This window comes from Panthera pardus, unplaced genomic scaffold, assembly GCF_024362965.1.
Source record: "Panthera pardus isolate Hobbes unplaced genomic scaffold, ASM2436296v1 HiC_scaffold_15, whole genome shotgun sequence".
Lineage (NCBI taxonomy): Eukaryota > Metazoa > Chordata > Mammalia > Carnivora > Felidae > Panthera > Panthera pardus.
The window spans coordinates 72353763-72374993 of NW_026526710.1; the positions used below are offsets into that span (position 1 = coordinate 72353763).

Sequence of the window (21231 nt, forward strand, 5' to 3'; positions counted from 1 at the left end):
GGACACGGGAGGTGTGCAATGCATCTTATGATTATTAAAAGCGAAGTCAATGTTTCTGGATACAACCAAAATTAATGTGAAGAGCGTATTTGGCAACGTCCAGAAAATTAAACACAATCTCTTCTGTTACACAATATTCGCATTCTTAAGAAATCTTGTATAATCAACAATTGTGTTATGAACGGGAAAAACTGTTCCGCTGGGAAAAGGGGGTTTAGGATCTCCAAAGGTTCAGATTTACAACAACAGTTTATTTTCTGCAAGAATTCAATAAATAACAACAGCTTACGGCTCTAAAACCTCAACATCCCTGGGCAAATCCAAGCATTTAATCATATCCAGGTTTTAGGTCACAAGGCCTCTCACATACAGTCTCCACCAAGACTGTCACTTGCACGCCCTCGTACACATTCCGATCTTCTTCATCCGCGGCTTCTCGTCAAGCACGAAACGGAAATCGTGAACACGACCCCCAATGTTAAGTCGCAACTTGGATTAGAAGAATGTTGAAGGAAAGAACCCAGAACCAGTCAGCTGACCAGACCAAGCGGCCCCAGCTTTTGTGGCTACGGACACTTCCCGGTCCCGGTAAGGAAAGCTTCATTACAAACAGCGGCAGCCTGTGCAGCAAACGGCGTTCGGTCCTCTGTCGCGTTATACTGCATTTCGGTATTAGAGCTGATCCCGCGGGAGAGGTCTGCAGCCTACCCACGATGCGATAAAAATCTACGGACTCAGCTCACTTTTCATAGTAGCGACTGGAATGTTCAGTGGCTGGTTTCACTTTGAGCGATCTTCGGAGAAAACTAAGCAAAAGTATGAGATAGTCCACTCCTCAGAGCACAGTTTTGCTCTGGGCAGCCTCACTTAAGTGGACAGCTCCCACGTTCAGAGACTTCATTTACTCTTCTACAAAGCTAAGGAAAATAACGTCCTCGTTTATATCCCTTCTCCGTAGAATCTTAGTGACAGCGCACACAGATTAGCCCTGGAAAGCCCCACACACCATCCAGAACATGAAAAGCCAGCTGGTCTATCCAGAGTGGGGGTAAGGTAACCGTAGCTAGAGAAGGCCTTTAGGAAGGAATGTATTCACCCATCCCCCCCATCCTTTCACCCATTCAGGAATACCTTCTGTCTATGTCGTACAGGCACCTGCAGGAGTAAGACGGACTCCTTGCTTTCCGGATGGCCATTTTCAAGTATGAAGACTCACAACATCCTCGCAGTGTTGTCTTGGAGACTAGACCTGTTTAAGCCACGAGACACTGCTGGAGGAAGTATATACCAGATCTACAGATGGGCTGGATGGAAAAAGAAACGTCTGGAAGGAAAGCAGGATTGCGAAGATGTTTAACAGGAGCCAGTCAGGAAGAGAAGGCACGCCATACTAAGAGCCAGTAATGTTTGGTTAGGACAAAGAAAGGAAGTTACAAATAGTTAAAGCCGGAGTGGACACCCCTGTCCCCACCCACATAGGTCCTCCCTCGAAGCAGGCAGCAGCAACCACAGCAGCAACGAACGTCACCACACAGCACGTATGGCCCGAGCAACGTCACAGGGGCCCAGAAACAGGCCCCAAGGCAACCGGACGTGGTTGGACAGCAGGAGTCTGCACTTGAAGGTCATGGTTGAGAGTTATTCCCGTGCAACTGACCACGTCCATTATAGGGAAGGCTCCATCATGTTACGTACCGTTCTTTCCACCGTGACCTTCGGGCGAAATTTCTTTGGTCTTCATATCAAGACCAGTTGTAGTTCCCCCAGGCATTGTTCAGTTTTTACCATATGGACTCGGGGAGCGGTTTTTCTCATTGGCTGCGGGGGCGCTGGGAGCCAGCCGGGCCACCCATAGCAGGTCTGTTTGTCTGTATGGTAGACATTCTTACCATCAATCCTGGCTCCGTTTCTCCAGTCCCAGTTTTCTTTTGGTCTTTTTAATTTACGTTCTCTTCATATCTTATGTATTGTAAACTGCCCTACAGATCTGGAACAGAGCCGAGTACAAACTGAAATCCGCAAAGAGTAAACATGGCTCTGTTTCAGAGGATGACCTTATTGCACAAGGACCATGTGTATTCATTCACCTTTCCCCAAACACGCATTCTGTGTGGAAAACAGGCAGGATGCTGTGTTAGGCACGGGGATTCAGAGTAAGATAGGCATGACCCCGCCCTTATATCTAGTCAGGAAAAGATACAAAATAAAGCCACAAATGGACTTAAGTACCTTAACAGGATAAAACAAGGACCTGATATGGAGAACCACAGAGACTGGGGAGAATACTGTGGTAACACTAACTTCTGAAGGACTGGGAGCGAGCGACTACTGGGGTTTTGTGTTCTTAAGCAGGGGAAGACTTTTTAATCCAGGCAGTGGAAATCAAATAGGCAACACCTTGAAACAAGGAAGAGTCTGCCATCTAAAGAAATGAGCTAAACTGAAGAAAGAACATAGGATGAGGGTAGACAGGAAGAGGTCAGATCACTAGAGGCCCCACAGACTAAGGTGAGGAGTATAGATTTTTGTTTCCAGGGCAGGAAGAGCCTACTGAAGAATTTTAAGCTGGGGTCAGGCATCATCCCTTTTAAGGTTCAGGATCTCCCTTTCTGATGCATGGAAACAGATTCCAAGAGGCAGGACAGGAGACAACGGTTACAACAGTCTAGGCCAAACATACAGGTGGCCTGGACCAGGTTGGTAGCAGTCAACAGAGCCCAAGTTTAGATATATTTGATAGGAAGAATCTAAAATCACTTCCAGATCAGTCTAGAGCAACTCATCAGGTATTGAGGTCACAAGTGAAGGCAGCAGTGTTTGTATCGAGAGGGACATGATCACCGTGTCTATTTGGATGGATTATCTTCGAAATGTCTAAAAGACAACCAGTGGAGACCAAATGGACAACTGGATGGGTGAATTGCTGTGACTCAAAAAAAAAAAAAAAAGAAAAAGAAAAAAAAAGAAAAAGAAAAAATCCCTCCAAAGACTCTCAGGGAAGTACTAGACTGTAGGCTCCACCAAAACAGAGTAAATCAGAAAAGGGGAAAACATGGGGTCCAGGAAACCCAGAATCTGACACAAGAGACCAAGGGGGACCTGGACACAGTAGACCGCGACAGAGTGAGTGAAGACCAAGAGAGTAGAGACCGACCCTGAGAGAGAGAGAGAGAGAGAGAGAGAGAGAGAGACAGACAGAGACACACACACAGAGACAGACACAGGCCGAGAGAGAGAGAGAGAGAGAGAGAGAGAGAGAGAATGAATATGAATATTCCCAGGCTGATAGTAAGGGAGATCTCAAAGCCACAGCAGGCTCAGCAAGAAACCAGTTCAGACCAGGGCAGGCCTCAAGCTCTGAAAGGAACTTCTCCAAGAAGTCTGAAATGACACAACGCTTAATAAGTTTAAATAGGATGGGAGGAAATTTATACAGATGAGGGTGCCTTGGGGGTTGGAGTCACAATTCTATTTTTGCAGCTAAAATTTTTTTTTTGAGCTACAGGAAAGGCAAAATACAGAGAGAAAGGAAAGGCACTCCGCATTCAGGACTTAGACATCAATAGCATTTCCACAATCACCCTGAAGACCATGAAAAACTGGTCTATCCCAAACCAGAAGTCCACTGGCTGCAAAGATGGGAAGTGTGTGGACGGTGGCTGAGGACAGCTGAAGTCTCTCCCACAGAAGGACTTTGTCAAGAGACGACGCCAGAAATTGACAAAAAGTTCTGAGTTACTTGGAGCTACAGACAAATCAAAAGAAGTTTTCAAAACCGGAATGTGGTGCTGGGGTGGGAGCAGAGGTCCCGGGAGGGGTCGAGGGCCTACCGTCTGTCTTCTCCGCTGTGGAGTCACTGGACCCTAAAACTCTAACTTAGATAATATTTCAAACTATGGTAGGACATTAACTAAACGCAAGTTATACTACTGATTTTCCTTTACTACGTAAAACATTGACCATGCACACGAATAAGGCACCACATTAACAACAAAAGGACTGCAGCTGTGGGTACCTTTCAGTTAAGAATATCTAAGTTGCTTTTTGATATTAGTGAAGCTAATGCATTTTTGTGCATTAGTGAAGCTAATACAGTTTTGCTATGGGGAAACAGTGGCAAGTCCTGTCCACTTGGTTTAAAAGATCCTAAATATAAAACACAAGTACAAAAATAAATGAAATAGCATTTTTTTTGGAAAGAGAACGAGCAGGGGAGGGGCAGACTCGAGAGAGGGAGACAGAGAATCCTAAGCAGGCTCAGCACTGACAGCAGAGAGCTGGGGCTCAGACTCACAACCCATGAGATCATGACCTGAGCCAAAGTTGGACGCTCAACCGACTGAGCCACCCAGGCGCCCCAATGGAGAACCTTGTTACTGATATTGGTAGTGGAGTCTATGGCAATTGAGTTTCCTACTATAGCATATTTCATATTTTCATCATTTAAAAAAATGCAGAGGGAAAATACGGCTGGCTTTTCACTTTCAAAAAGGAGGTAAATTCGTATCTTTTTTTCCTCTGTGATTATGATGCAAGTACCCTGAAAAGCCAAGGCTGTGGTTTAGAGTCGTTTGTCTAATTATACCCCCAGCCTGGTGAAAACGCTTACAGAAGGAACACAGGTTGAAATGCAAAGAGTCGTGCACAAGAAGATTAACAGAATCAAACTTCAAGCTAACGAGGAACTTGTCCACTTAATGTGGAGCTCTAGTGGGCTACCGTCTTCTTAAACCAGGATGGACTACCCACGCAGAAGGGGGTTAAGAATATCTGTACCCCAATGTTCACAGTAGTGCTACCATGGATAAAGAGGTGGTGTATATACACAATGGGCTATTAGCCATCAAAAAGAACGAAATCTTGCCACATGCAAACACATGGATGGAACTAGAATGAATTATGCTAAGTGAAATTAAAGAATTATCACATGATTTCAATATGTGGAATTTAAGAAAACATATGGACAGAGAGGAAGGAAAGGAAAAATAAGATAAAAAGAGGGGCAAACTAGAAGAGACTCTTCTATATAGAGAATAAACTGAGGGTTGCAGGAGGGGTGTTGGGGGGGGATGGGCTAAATGGGTGATGGGCATTACGGAGGGCACTTGTTAAATTACACTATATTACGTTCACTAACTTGGATTTAATTTAAAAAAATTAATTTTTCCCTGTAAAAAAGAAATCTGATAATCATCTGGGTAATTCAAGAGATGCCACATTCTCTTACGTGGGTAATCTGGCGGAAAACGAAATTCTCGGTCTAAAGCATGTAGCTGCCTTGTTTCACCACGTTCCCTCCTCCCTGGGCAGCTTTAAACACAGCCAAATATGGAACCAGAAGCAGAGCAGAATGGAGACACGGGCAGCGCGGCCGCAGGCCAATTAGCGCTCACGGTCCTCACAAGGACCTCTCGATAAGTAAACTCAAAAGGACACGCATCGAAACAAATTCGTAATAAAAGTTTCTGTAAACAGAACACATGCACATTGAGCCCAGTACGTTAGGATAAAAAGAGGTGAAGGACGTTTTATGGGGAAGCCTTCCCATCTGAGGTCCCACTTTGTTAACAGGAGTCTGCCCGAGTGCAACAACATCTCCCTTCTGGAAAGGAGGGGGTCACGAGGAGGTTTCTGCCCTACGTGGGGAAGCGCATACTTCGCCCGCCTTAGCCTGCTCTGTGGGACTGGAGGTCTTGAAAGCAAGCAGACAGAAGCCAGCCGGTAGGGTGGGGTGTGACGGGAAGGGATGGCCTCAGACACTTCTGCAGAAGATGGGCTCCTGTGCTCACAGCCAAGAGAAGGTTTGCTTTCACGAGTATACACCCGGGGAGTAAAAAGACAGTCTCCTCTTTCGTGACGGGGCAACGGCAACTACCGAAGGCACTCGAGACACTCCGTGCGCAGCTCACGGATGGCGATCCCGTTTTTAAGGCGGATTAGAGAGAAGCATCCAGAACGCTCCACAGCGTCCTCGCCCTTAAGATGTTCTTTAGGTCAAGCAGATCCCCCCGGGCTGTAAACTAAGCCCATTTCCGTTTGTTCTGCGCTCTGTGGAGTGCTCAGTCTCAGATGACCAGACCTGGAAGGAACTCAGTCAAAGCCCCAAGCTCCCACAACGGAGGATCAGAGGGTCAGCCCTAGAGGCTCACGGGGACCGGCACCCACAGCTCTAGGAGGGCAGTGACAGGTCGTCCAGGTTCCAGCCCAGAGTACGCTCTAGCGGTACTAGGTTATCTGCTCCTTCCGATTCATTTCGGGAAAACTTGACCTACTTGAAATTCGCATCCTAAGTTTAAAACCTGAACCCAAGGCCTCGGGGAGGGCCCCTTGGCACTCACTTGCCTTACAAGGAGCTCCCCAGCGAGGAGCTGAATAAGGTGCATCCAGACAATGAAATACTATGCTGTAAAAGTGAGTTAGTGCCCTAGGTGATAAGAGGGGCTCCTCACCAATTACAGGGGGAAGCAATTCTAGAACAAGCCCATTTCCATAAGAGGCAAACTACAAATATTGTCACACCAGCACAGAGAAGAGCGAGACACACACTCTGGTCCCCTGGCAGTCACTACCCTGGAGAGGGAATTAGGGAGCACCCACGGTGAGAAGTCCCACATCACTAGGATGTGCAACGTGCACAGAGCAAGCATTGCGATTAAGAAGGGAAGATTTCCTCTTTTGCGTGTCCCTTTCCCTGCAGGAGCTTCAAAGCAGGGTTCCCTTTACCTGTTTTTCTACAAGAAGCATCTTCCCCTCATCATTATGGCAATTTCCTTTTGCAGCATCCTTAGAAGTGGGGACGAAACCCCCATCCCTTCAGGACACAGAGTGTCACCGTGGCCTTGGGAGCACCGAGGGCTGCACAGAATGACTGCAGAGATCGCATCAGATACACAGACCGAACGTGTCCGCACAATCCAACCACCGAGCTGTAGATAAGCGACAGGTTAAGTACACATCCCAAGACGATGCAATCATTTGAAAGGGACGGGGGAAACGGGCTCTTAAGAACAGCCAAGAGCAGATTCACTGAAGACTTCGGACTTGGTGGGGCAGCTTGAACAGAGCCCAATGGCTAAGAGCTATGAGGGTGGAGGAGGGGAAGTCTACACTGGAGATGTACCATGAGCCACCCCCCACCCCCCTCACGGCCCACAAGTGGCTCCAGGTGTAACAAGACCTCCTCCTCCTGCCCTGGACAGCAGGTGGCAGCTGGACTGCCAGAGCCTCCCAGGCTAGGCACCTCCAGCCCCGAGCAGCCTTTGTTAGTGACCTCAACGTGCCCTCCGCAAATAATTTTCATCTGTGCCGCAACCCGAAAACATGGTTCCCAAACACTAGGGGTCTCTGGGAAAAGACTTGAAAGACCGTGTTGGGGGTGGGGGCAGAGTGCTGAGGAAGTTGTCAGGATCCTTTCATGCCTGGAGATTTTAAATATCCGTTCCGATCACATCCTCTCTAATAGGGTGCCACACAGTATGCTGTCAGACTCTGAAAGTGGATTTCAAACTCTGAGGTCATTTACGCACCACTTTACCTTCCCAGCCTCCAATTCAAGGAAAGCCCTCTTTAAAGAGCCTCGGGAGCATATCCATCCAGGAAACGCAATTTCATTTCCTTTCTTGGTTTATAGTGATTTCTATTTCTAGGATTTAATCAACATGATTGCTGTTACTCAAAAAAAAAAAAAAAAAAAGGCAATTTTTTGCACATAGCCATGCACTCTATGTAGACCTATTTGGGGACTGCCTGGCTTAAGGCCATATGGTAAATATGGGGCTCAGGTGATAACCATACAAACTAGAGCATGTTGTTTTGTGTTCAAGTTAATTGCAAACCTACAAAAAGCCTCACGTTTGCTAGGGATGGAGAGGTTCTTTCGGTGCTCAGAACACTGAAGAAAAACCTAAAGATGGAACGGGAAGAGACTGACGGCACACAGATTTCCTATCACACCATGTGGAAAAAAACGGTGCTTGCGTTTGATGCTTGCAAGGAAAGAAAAACACAGCTTGACATTGAAAAGCTTTCATTTATAATACGCTGAGCCATGTTTATATCTTGGGAGAAGGTTCATGCAGTGCAGCAACAAAGCAAAATGTTTTGTTTTTTTTTTAAAAAGCACCAGAGGTCACTAAGTAGCTCCAAACACCAAGCTGCGAGCCTTCAAGAGGGAAAGAGCGAGCGGTGGGGTCTGCACAAGAGACTTCGAGGTGCTCAGCTTCAGAAACGCAGACGAGCTCAGGAAGACCAGTCTTACCCTCCCTGACTCACCTGCACCCACACCATCGCTCCCCCAGCTGCCCTCGAATCACCACCCCCCCCCCCTCCCCGACCCAGGAGTGGAAAGGAGATGTAGGGAGAAAGACTGGGACCTAACAGACAAGGGATGAGGACACCAGGCTGATAGATGGTCCACCGACACAAACTGTAAATTCCCCCATTGAGGGGCACGGACCCGCAAGGAAAGACAGGAGGACCCAGCTCCAGAAGTAACCATTTATCCTCTGGCAAAGAGCCAGGCTGCGCACTACTCCCTTTTGCCCTTTGCTCCAAGGTTTTCAGCTTTGGCTACAAGTTGGAATCACGCACGGAGCTTTGAAATTCCCTGGTACCAGGTACGCCCACCCCCAGAGTTTCCGACGTACCTGGGTCTAGCATGCTATGTAGACACTAGGGTGGTTTTTTTTTTCCGAACACTCACAAAGGGGTTCCAATGTGCAGCCCAGGTTATGAATCCCTGCCCGTGGCTCTACGTCAGAAGCAAAGAGGAGCCACAGGAGAGCGAGCAAACCCTCGAACGACGTATCAGGACCGTGCGTCTCAACGTAACATGCATAGGAAACACCTGAGGACCTTGTCTAGATGCAAGATTCTGCTTAAGATCTGGAGTGGGGCCTCAGCACCTTCAGTTCCGATGCCTCTACGTAAGGGTCAGAACAGTCTACGGCCTCCATCTGATGTCCACCTAGAGAGGTTCCAAAGAAGTGAACGTTACAAATAACATTGTGGTTTATGCGATTTTCAATAGTTTAAGCCTTTTCTTTCTTCAGTGGCACTGAAGGCCCTTAGCTGCATTCGATCACTCAGGATCACCAGGGCAGACAGGGCCGCTCGTGGGAATTACAGTACATACATAAAACATCCCCCCCCCCACACACACACACACACGGCCCAGTGTGTGCTGTGTTTTATTGGGAGGGCAGGTTACAGGGCTGTATCGTGGCCTCCCCAAAGCTGAAGTCTGAATGAACTCCAGTCCCTCAGGGTGGGACTGCATTTAGAGATAGGAGCTTTGAAAAGCTCACGACTTAAAATGAGGTCATTAAGAGGGGCCTGACCCGATATGAAGTGCTGTCCTTACAAGAGAGGATCTGGTGAAGACGCCAGGAGGCAGCAACGGTCTGCAAGCCAAGGAGACGCTTGGAAAGGGATCAGTTCTATCAACACCTTCAGCTCAGACTTCTGGCCTCCGAAATTGTGAGAATGGGGTTTCTGTTAATGCCACCTGAGCCTAGGTCATTTGGGCAGGCCTAGCAAATGGACATGGGGGGGGGGGGGCGCTTGGGTTGTTGGGTCTACTTTTGAGAATCTGTCTTAAACTTTCAGCCATTCCTGTGGAATAGACATTCCTGTCTCTAGCACTTCCTCTCCCCTCTAAATGCCACTTTTTGGTTTGTGGTTGGCAGGAGGAAAGCAAGGTAACCAGAAGATCAGGCCCTTAGGAAGAACTGTGGGTAAGAACATAGGTTCTGGAGTCAGACGGTTTGCCTTAGAAGCCGGGCTCTGCCACGCACCTGCTCTGGGACCTTGAGCAGGAACGGGCACGCAGACTCACAAGGAAAGCAGCCACCCCACTTGTCGCTGTGGTTTCGGTATCCGAACTCCCTCTGTCGTCTCCTTTTCCAGCTGTGTTCCGAATAGAAACTGGTGCCTGGGGCACCCGGGTGGCTCAGGCACCAGACCCTTGATTTCAGCTCAGGTCATGATCCCAGGGTCGTGGGATCGAGTCCGTGTCGGGCTCTGCACTCACAGCATGGACCCTGCTTGGGATTCTCTGTCCCTCTCCGGCTTGTGTGCTCACTCTCAAACAAAAAAAAAATTAAAAAGAAAAAGAAACTGATGCCTGTAGTAACCTCCATAGAAGTACAGGGTTCCTGTATGAAACTTCTTTCCCTGTGTCTGCCCAGCTAGGCCAGAAGGTACAAGAGGTCTAGAAAACAAATTAGTATTGAATTCAATTTTTACTGACTTGCCAAAAAAAAAAAAAAAAAAAAAAAAAAAAAAAAGTCCTTCAAATTTTCCTCAGATAGAATCTCACCGACATTGTGTTCTACATTCTTCTAACTTTCAGGGACTACCAGAACTCAATTCCAGTGCCATTTTTTGGAACGTCCTTGCCTGCAAAGAAGGTCTTCGTGGATTCCTAGGAAGGCAACCTCTGCCCGGCCATGCAACTTTTCCACCACAAAAATCATGAGCTGTGTCAGTACAGACACCTCCCAGACGAAACCTGGGCCCGTTCATGACAGCAACGCCCAGTGACATCAAAGCAAGGCAGGGGGGCGCCAAGGTGCCCCATCTGCACCACCATTTAGCCTGCCTCATCTCCACAGCAACAGTGCTGGCTGGGCACACACCACGGGTCGCAAAAATTCCAAGTGTTGATCTGTCACACTTCCCACACTCTTTTCACCTCCGTTTACTTGAATCCATGAAAATGGCAGTTACCAAGGTCAGAAGCTCCCACGTGACTTTAAGCATTTTCTCTAACTTCACCTCCAGAGGATGCTCTCTATTCCCTAGCAAGTTTTTGTACCTTTTTTTCCTCTTTGCCACGCCCCCATGGCATTCCTCTTAATAGGTCAGGTTGTGAGTCCAACCTTCCTCTTCCCCAAAAGGCCATTAGATTTGGCTTCCCCCCCCCTCAGACTATGGCTTCTAAATAGTTCTTTCCTTCACTTCCCTCACATGCTCAGTGTCAGAAGGCATCGCTAGGAAGTCTTTGTGATCTTTACAGAAAGAGTTGACGTTTTTAAAAGGCACTTCAGACTTTAAATTCAAAGGTTTAATGGCAGACAGTGTGCTTAGTGGAATGGAGGAACAGAAGACTTCTTAGCCACGGAAGGAAAAATGTAATGTTGCAACTCTGATTTAGAGTAGCACCCCCCCCCAACCCCGCCTTGAGAGGGTTTTGACGCATGTTCCTCAAGTAGGTACTATCATTTGATTTTTGAAGACAATGTTTCCCATGGTAGAAATTCAAAACAAATTCAGAGCAGTGGCTTTGAGTCAACACAACATGGGATCATCAATGCACAAAGTCAGGAATTAAAGTATGGGGTTAGGGGTGGGGGAGGGGAAGATCAGCCTTGGCAAGCCATGGACTACTCAACTAGCACAGGAAGCCAGGTCTTGAGAACACGCACAAAAGCAGAAATTAGTACTCCACTACCCGCAATAAGGTCAGCTTTACAACACTGACAAGTTACATCCATTTATGGTATCTGGGGATGAGGACCTGGGGCAGGGGTGGCGGGGGGTGGACAGAGTTCCAGCTTCCTGGAGATCAGGAAACCAAGTCACAAAGATGCACAGGTCAGGAGACCCAAATACAGTAAGGGAACAGAAAAGCAAGGACCTGAAGACAAAGCTGGCCAAAGGTCCCTAAAGTCACCTTCTTGAGACACTTCCATCTGTGGACAAGGTTCCAGATGGAGGACCCCACTCCCGGACCTCGTGTGAAGATGGCTCTGGAAGCTGACCAATTTTCTAGAGAGAGCCAGATGGTAAAGATCGGAGGCTTAGGGGGCCAAGTGAGGTCTCTGTTGCATTTTTTTTTTTTTTTTTAACTCTTTCAAGACCTACAAAGCATTCTTAGGCCAGAAGTTGTGGAAAACGTGCCTTGTGCCCTACTTCGCCGATTCCTGCCCTATCCCAACTCCCAGAGCCATGTCCCAGAGCAGAGGAACCTCTCCTGGCCTCCTGCGGGCTCTCTACCAGCCACTGCTGTGCTGACAACTGCCATCACCGTTCCCTGGAAGCTGGGGGGGGGGGTGTTCACCAGAGTGGGGCAAACACAGGACAGCCCACAGACACAGCCAAGAAAGAAAGGTTGAGACCAGAGGTAAAGGCAGAGAACAGATGCAGTCCAGGTTTCCTGAAATCCCGAAGGGTAGGGAAAAATGATCTCGTCCACGCTCCGCCAGACAGAACGAGGCAGTCTATTCACACCTCCAAGCTCCCACACACACTTTGGACTTGAAGCCAGAAAGAGGTGCTCTGCTCAAAGGGGGTTAAAAATGTGTAGACCTCGCACCCCACTCTCCCCTCTCCTCCCCAGAATGGAAATCGTCCAGGAAGTTCAGCTTACGACTACAGTGAACCAGGATGGGTTAGGACAACGAAGGAATGCGGAGGGACATTCCTCCTCACAACTGTCTGCCTCAAGTTACCGTTGGCAAACAGGAGGGTGGTGAGAGCCGAGGCGAACTGGTTGTTCCCAGCGGGCCCGTTCTGATGCTGGCATCCACCTGACAGGGCAAAGAGCCAGAGAATTCAGTTCTTTAATACCTTCCCATCCCAGTGATTCTTGGGAGAGACTGGAGGCACATGCTAACGTCTAACACCCCTGCAGAACTCTGGTTACCACCAGCCTTGGATTCTCAGGTTCCTGCTTGGCAGGGTTCTTGGGCTGAAAGGATACAGGTGGGCCCCTGGAATTTGCAAGCTCGTAGGCCCCCCAGATGTCACCTTAATCAGATGTGCGCCAAAAACAGCCCCAAAGACCTCGGACTCGAAATGCCTTTACTGAAAGAGAAATGGAATTAAAATCCCTAAGTCCTAGGAGGGTAGAGGTGCTTTTTTTTCCTGCCTTTTACACACACACACACACACACACACACACACACACACACGGAGGCCCCAGCAGTGTGCTTGGCACATAGGGACTCAAGCATTTGCTGAATAAATGAACCAAAATCGTTGGTAAAACTTTACAACTGCCCCACGGCTTCGTGGAAAAGAACGTAGCTTGAGAAACCCACGGATGTTGTAGTTGTGTATGTTTTCATCCCCAAAGAAAAGCAATCAACAGAGCAGAGATCTCTGTTCTCCGGACAATCAACGGCACTCCAAAGGCAAGACGCATTAACTCACAAAAGCAGGGAGGGTCCCGCTGGGCAGGCGGTGGTAGGTTTGGGGAAGCTGAACTCACTGACACGGAAAAGACTGATTGAAATGCAAACTTTCTCCTGAGCAGATAGAGTATTCTGGAATAAAGAGCGCCTTTGCTTTTTCCGGGTACACCCACGCAGCTTCACTCAGATGAAGTTAATGTAGGAAGTCAGGCATCAATGACTTCAGGGACAATGAGCACGGCCAATGGAGCCATCTCAAAGGGCACCCCAGGGAAAGCACAGCCTTTTGTGGTGAATTCAATGCTTGGTTGTTTCCTAGCACTTTGTGTCGTTCCTGAGAAGGAGTGAAAAGTGATACAGGCCCCTGCCTTGGCCGATACCTTCCCCCCCTCTCTGCCTCCCACACGGGTCCTTCCGCAGAGGATAAACGTGGAAGGGAGCAGGATCCCCCGTAAAAACGCAACCCCCCACTTCAAAGCCAGGGTCTATGGGACAGTTAACTACAGGCAGGAACACCCACATTCTCTCCAGGTGCTACGGGAAGCACCAAGTGCATGGCATTAGTTGTAACTTCCAGACTCAGCACCTGTAACACGGCACTGGTTGAAACGGGTCAAGCCAAGAACCAACGAAAGGCATGACGGCATCTCAGCAGTGCAGGAAATCTAGTTTCTAAAAAAAACAAAGCAGCTTCCTGCCCCTCAGGCTAGAAAAGGAGGCATATCTGGATAGAATAGCAACGTGAGTTCTAGAAAGGCTAAGTCAACTTCCATTTGCTTGTCACGTTCAGTCACTTGACAAGGTACAGGACACTGTCCAGGCAGGAGAGTAGCCTCTGACGACACGGTCGCAGACCAGGGGACAGACACTCCAATACCCTTGTGAGGGCACCATCCAGTGACAAAGAGGGTCTAACGCGGGGAAACCGAGGCTGCCTGCAATGTGCTTATGATTTAATCAGTTCTGCACAAAGCTGTCTCTACCTGTGTCCTGCTCTTTTCATAGTACACCCTCACTTTTAGATGGCTGGTCACAAGGATACAAACGCTTTCTGAACAAGGGACAGCATACCCCGAGTGAGAGAACAATTAGTCGCGGTGTGGCCACCTAGTGCCTGTTCTGAGCTATGCTGGCCACAGAACAGAGGCACAGAAGGGAGACGAGCAGGCTGGGAACTGGAAGGTTTGTTTCCTAGTCTTCCGGTCACCACCAAGAACACCCTTGATGACTCCAGACGAGACACAAGCCTTTAAGATTCTTTAAAGGGAGCTAACTAGGCCTCCCACCCACTCATCACGCAAGCAGGGTACCTTACATAGTCAGGAAGAAGCAAAGACCCACTCTCTGTGACTTTTCCCAAGGCACTGGATTTCTGACCTATCCCCACATTTGGAAAGCCATCTAAAAACTGCTGTGCCCAGGGGTATACACTCTTTCCGGACACGGTCTGAGCTTTTCTTCCCCAAAACTGCCACCATCCTGTCCAAGACTTAGTGTCCAATCAGCATCTACCATGTGCACTCGATATGCTAAACATAATTCAGTAGTGATCATAAGGGGTAATCGTGAAACACATACATCAATCAGCTCATTTGATCTTCAGGGTAACCCCGTACCTCCAGTACTAAGAATCTTCATTTTACAAAGGAGACCACTAAAGCAGATTAAGCTGTTCAAGGTCACAATTTAGTCGAGCTGGGATTCAAACCGGGACAGTTCCTGTTACTGCGGTTTTGACCTTCATGTCCTCCGTAGGAGCTCTGTGACCAGATCGTGCATTCTACAGTCTTTCCTTCAACGTAGCCTCGGCTAGAGTCGTCAGCCTAGCAGCACGGCTCTAAGGGACTTTGCTGTCCTCCAAGTCTCAAACACACTTGCATGACTATCCCCTTAACTTCGACCTCTTAACAGGATTTGGCAATGCACACATTATGGAAAAGTGGGAGTTTTTGCATCCTTAAGTCATGATCTCCCACCGGACGGACCCCAAAAGCAGTACCTAAGGAGACTCTACGGAAAGACCTACCACGGAGAGGCAGCTACGGGCCTCGGAGGTCCAGGAATCACAAAAGTCACACCTAATGCAAATTAAGCACCTAACATAGTGTTAGTTTTCTCTTGCCCAGAAAACCATTCCTGGCCTCTTCGAATCTCTTCCCCATCCCAGGTAGTTACAGTTTGAGCTGTAGGACGTTGAACTGGATCTATCCTCATGGTTTCAAAGGCCTTGGTCGAAAAATCAGGTCTATAAATGGAGATCAGAGACAGTAGCTTATTCTTTTATGTGCATTTCGTAAGGCTATCTTAAGGTGCTAACAGATTCTCAATGGGTGAGAAAAGTTACAATGTTTATCAGACACAGCCTCAAAAATCGGATTTTCTGGACCTTTCCTACACCACGGATTTTCATCTTCCAGGAGGCTTTAACTTGTCATTTTTATGGATAGACCCAATAAACAAAAGGTAAACAAACGTTTTGTTCAAAGCTACGTGGTTGGGAAAGTCAACTTGTGGGAAAACCTTTAACACAGGAGGGTAACACCATGATAAAAGCATGCACTTGGTTTCGCTAAACAGTCTGAGGGAAGAGGTCAGAGTTAGGGTACACTCCTTTACCAGTAGTTAAATCACGCTGCACCAGAGAAGTCTGAACAACCCAACCTGCACTCTACATGAGGCAGTTACCAGCATTCACTCGAGTGTTTGAACTTGGGGGCACTGGGCACAATGCACATTGGGGTGGAGAGTCTCCACAGACAGACCCTGTGGATAAGAGGAAACCCTTCAAGGAAGGAAAGCTGTATACATATGAACCAATTTTGGGTAGGACAAGGTCGTATGAAGTCCATTGTTTAAGACCAATCTCAAAGGCAGGGCTAATTCAAAAAAGAGCCATGGTGGGGGGGGGGGGGGGGTCTTCTATCAGGGTCTTCTGAATGCACAGCCACCTGAATTTATAGTCTTAGATCCCAGAAAATTCTGCCTCCTAAGATACGCCCGGGATGATGAAAGGGCCTGGGCCCAGACTTTGAAGTCAGACAAGCCTGGGTTTGGATCTCGGCTCCCACGTGTATTAACTTGGCGACCCCAACCGAGTTTACTTAATCCTGGAGGCTTGGTTCCTCCCCCTGTAAAACTGAACCACCAATGCAGGCGGCCCGGTGGATTAGATGTGCATGTGACCTGCACAGAACAGGGCTGAGTACAAAGTCCTCAAAGTTGTCATTTAACAGAAGACAGACATGGAAAGGTACTGCTGAGATGAAACCGTGTAACCCAAGTGGGCACAGGTGGCAGGAAAGGGGTCCAGAATGAACATTCTGAGCCCATCTTTTATTCTCTAGATCATTTAGGGTTCCATTTACTTTTGAGTAACAGATCCAATACTAAAATGAACATGGCAGAAGGGAGTAAAATCCTTCGTTCCTCTCCCTCACCAAAGTCACATAAAATCATTTAACAAGTTCAGCAGGGACTTCTACAGTTCATCAGTGCTAAAAACTGAGGACAAGCGGTAACGAGTGGGGACCATCCATCTGCATTCCCTAAATGGCAACTCCACTACTGTACTGAAGCTTAATCCAGGGTCAGCCAAGATGTGAAGAGTCTTGTTTCCCGGAAGGATGGTCCTTTCAGTGTTCGGTTAACGTGGTAGGAGGGACAAGGTGTGCACCTGCAGAAGCCTCTGTGCTCCTCGAAGGCTCGGTCTAAGTGGGTTTGCAGCGACCAGGTTGAAGACCGTGGTTCCTAGAGAAGGGCTTCACCTTTAACGTAATTGCGCTAACAGGCTCTGATTTGGGAGGTCAGGGGCAGGCCTCGAGACTAACAAGCTCCTAGAGGATGCTGGTTTGCAGATCACTTGGGGTAGCAAGGGTCTACGGGGCTCGGCCCATCAATTCACAACCCAAGCACAATACTCCTGCAGCCGTGGGGTTCAAAAGCAAACAGGGGCAGCAGTTGCCAACCTTGGACTTTACTCCCCTGACTTCGCGATTTCCTAGTCCAAAGCTAACGGAGTATACACAAAACTCTCGAATTCCATAAAACCAGAAAACAGGCACAGGGACCATTAACCCCACTTTCCCCCCCCACTAAAAACCCCCTCCTCCCCATTCCATTCACCACCCCCCTCCAGAACAAAGCTCCTTACTTTGTGATAGAGATAATTTGTTAACCCTCGAGTGTTTTAACAGCTATCCAAAGGAACAGCTTGTCAAGACATAGATAGGGTCTCGAGTTTGTGTAGAAAAAAGCCACGGTTTTTAAACATCTGGGGAAAATGACGGTAACAGCGTAATGAAGTCAACTTAAGACCCCTATCAGGGCACCAGTGGTTTCTGAAAGTTAGACATGCATTCTGCAAAGGCCACTGCTTTATGTGCAGTCTGACCTTCAGGGACCGAACAAATGAGTGAACCATCTCGGACGCTTTCCTCGTTAAGTTAGAGGCTTCGTGCTGTATTGATAGGAAAACCACATGTCCTAGTACTGCGGTCACGTGGAGGACACAGCGATCCTCGTGCCCGCACCCTCTCATCTCACCAACTGGGTGACCTTGCTTACGCAGTTAACCTCTTCTAGCCTTTACAGCTGCAAACTGAACGGACTCACCCGCCCCCCAACCCCATGTGTTCAGTGTTGACTACTCACGTCCTGGAGACCACCCTTCCCAAGCCCAAGGAGTATGGACTCGCTTACATGATAGTCCGCTGCCAGTGGCAGATTTTAGAGCACAGTACATAATGTAACTGATTACCAGCTTTTAGATCATTTAACTTGCCAGCCCTGGAAACACATGCAAGCTTTTGAGCGTGTGAAATAAGGTTTCTACAGCTGAAAACATGGTAATGCTGTAACAGATGAACCCAAGAGTAAAGCTTTCTTCCAAATTCACTTGGGGGGACTTCCAGATTATCTTGTAGGATTTATCCTAGCACCCCAGAGTGTAGGACCACCCCCCTGAAGACAGTGTGGCGCGGGTGTGAGATTCCCATCTCGCACAGTGCTTTTAAAAGGCAACTTGTGTTCATGGGTACGTGTTTCCCATCCAGGGAAAGCACGGAAACAAGCCAGGAACTCGAAGGTGAAAACAAACGGACCCTCACCTCTGAGGTAGCAAGCAGGGAATAGGGATTCTCTCCTTTTGTTACTGAGAACCACCTGGGAAGTACTTCCCAATTTATAGACCCCCGAACCAGGGGTAATTTTAACAGCCATCCAGGTCATCTGTGGACTGCATTTTCAGGAAATCCTCTCCTTATGGCTCAATCTCGACGTTGTTTTCGCTCAACACAACTACGTCCACAGCCCGCAAACCTCCCCCACCCTTTTGCCCAGAGACCATGACAGTGTCACAAGGCCCCGGTAATTGTCAACGTTTCTAAACAAAACGCAAACGCCACCAGCCGTGTTTGCTGTGGCGCACGGTTTGATACCCACGGTCCGATCCCCTTTCCTTAGAAGCTTCCAGCCTCCTCTTCTCAGATGGCCACCACGCAAGGTATTCCGGGAAGCGGTAAACAGCTCGGGGTCTCAGGTGCACTTAGGTGCAAGCCCCAGGTTCACACTCGGTCGCCCGTCATTGCTTTAGCCCCAAAACCGCACCAGAAGGGTTGCGCCCAAGAACTCCCCGAGCACGTCCGGCGCAGAGCGAGCGCGTCTCCAAACCCCTCCTCTGCGGAGCCGCCTTTCCAAGCAGCCAGGCAGGGTGCGCCCTGGCGGACTCGGCAAAGCCCCAGGGCTTACCTGAAACACGTGGTGAGCTCACCCGAAGACTTCAGACACGGGTATTTCGTCGTGGCGATCTTGTTTTCCGAGCAGATCTCCCTAAGGAGAAAAGGTCGAGGGGCAACTTCGCTCGCTGGCCACGGGAGAGGGGAGGGGCAGGGTGCGCGAGGGTGGCAGGGAGCGGCGTCCCGGAGCGCGGACGCGCGGTGGCCTCGGAGGCTGGGCCTGGCGGGGGGGGGGTCCCCGCGCGCGAACCGAGCCCCCAGGACGGCGGTAACAGGGAACACCGACCCACTGATGAGGGACCCCGGGCGGGGAGCCGAGTTCTATGCCGCCTGGGAGAGCAGAACACCCAGCCGGAGCGAGGGCATGCGGGTGCCTGGGGGAACCGGGGGGGTACCGCCCGCACCCCGAGAGCCGGGCGCCCACCAAGCCGGGGCTGGCAGCGCTTACCTGTCGCCGTCCTCGGGTTCCTCTCGGTAGCTCCACGTGTGTCCCAGCGCCAGGAGCAGCAGCAGCGGACCCAGGCTCCTGCCCAGCTGCCCCCTCGCCACTCCTCCCCGACTCGGAGGTGGCGGCACCATCAGGGAAGCTCCCGGCCTCTTCCCGGCGGCGCCGGAGCTCTCTCCCCGCCTGCGCCCGGCTCGTCCGCGGCCGCCGCCTTCCCTCTCCCCGGCAGGGGGCGCCGGAGAACAGGGGCGTCTGCGCCACCTGCGCGAGGCACGGGGCTGGGGGCGTCGCGGGGCCTGGGGTCAGGGCCAGGAGCCGGGTACTGGGTGCAAATTCCGCGGAGGGGCGGGTGGAGGGATCGTCTGCGGTGCACGGCCGGCGCGAGGGTCGCGGGGCCTAAGCCGGCTCGCCCGGGAGGTTCACTCCGGATCCACAGACTCACCGGACTCGACTTTGGGCTGCGCCCTCGCCGCTCTCCTCTTCCTGGGCTGGGAGGGAAGGGCAGGGCGCGCAGAGCCGGCGGCTGTGTGCATCTCGCTCCAGGGTCGCTCGACCGCGAGGAGGAGGAGGAGGACGAGGAGGAGGAGGAGCTGGCTCGCACCCCCCGGAGAGGGAGGGGGAGCCCAAGGGTTAATCAGCCTTCTTCCTGGCGTCAGGTCACTTCTGAAGGCCAGGGCAGGCTTGCGGCTGCCTTTCCCCCTCCAGCGCCTACGCCGTGCTTTCCCGCCACCCCGGGCTTCACCCCGCAGGATTGGGGGGGGGGGCGGGGGGAAGGAGTCGGAAAGCTACAGCGTCTCTCCACGCCCAAGAGGGAGCAATTTACAGGGCGTAGTAGCCTGTCTTCCTTGGAACCTTAGAAGAAAGGTCTCCCGATCGGTTACACTTGTATCTAAAGCCGCTTTTTTCTCCCCAGCCCGTGGCCGAGACAAGTGAGGAGCTCCCGGCAGCTCTTCCTGGGGGCTTTTATAGCCTCTCGCCCTAATTGGCTTTCGTGCTGTTTCCACGCCCCGTGGGCCAGCACACGTGAGCGCTGGAAACTCCTGGAAGACCAGGTGAGGCGCGGAGGGGGCGGTTAATCACCGGCCCTGCGCGCTGCTGGTGAACGCGGCGGGGTTCGCGCGGAGCCAAAAGCCCCGTGGGGGCGGTAAATCCGCTGGTTTGGTGACGACCCCGCCACCGTAATTCGTTACACCTCTGCATCGTAACGCTTCGCTGAACATCAGGAGTTTTAATGGGCCTGTTAAGGGAAAAACTCGTGACACAGACGTGCCGGACGGAGCCGGCAAGTGGTCGCGGCCCCGAAGTGCATGGCAAGAGCACGAGGTTGTAATGCCTGGCCTCTAACAGACGCGTGGTGTTTTGCAGCCGCGGGGCGAGAAGTAGCTTGTTCGCAAGTTACCGGTGTGAGATGTTTTGTTTCAGAATGTTCTGGTCAACTGAGAATTGCCAGGCGTATCACCCACACCTTGACATTTTTAATAGCAGTGGCGTCTTCCTCCCTTTGTAGAATGCTTTTAGATTTGCCACAGGGTTTTCACATTCATGAATGTGGATTTTATTGATACGCTATCCCTTGAAACTAGGAGTCTGATTTCTTAGTTCAGTGAGATGTTTTTCCCCAGCAACGCTCACACGGAGACAGCAGACCATAAAACAGACTCAGTACTGAAATACGGTGCTACACACACGAAGTAAAATGGGGGAGACTTCCCTCATGAATGTTTGTGATTGGTTGATTTACTTTTTATTTTTGAGAGAGACAGAGAGAGAGCTGGGGAGAGGGGCAGGGGGAGAGAGCGAATCTTAAGCAATCTTTGCACTCAGCTCAGAGCCCATCGCGGGGCTCCATCCCAAGACGGTGGGATCATGACCTGATCGGAAACCAAGAGTGAACGGACTGAATCACTCAGGCACCCCT

At 50.0% G+C, this 21231-nt stretch overlaps 1 protein-coding gene across 1 annotated transcript in view; it reads right to left on the reverse strand.

The window, feature by feature from the left end:
* The window catches only part of CCBE1 (collagen and calcium binding EGF domains 1), a 228261-nt gene extending 207710 nt beyond the window's left edge, over window positions 1-20551 (reverse strand). The window contains 2 exon segments of the mRNA XM_019463878.2: window positions 18882-18962; window positions 19317-20551. Of these exon segments, the coding sequence (XP_019319423.2) occupies window positions 18882-18962; window positions 19317-19447 (212 nt within the window). The 5' untranslated portion in view covers window positions 19448-20551.
* Between the last annotated feature and the right edge of the window lie 680 nt (window positions 20552-21231).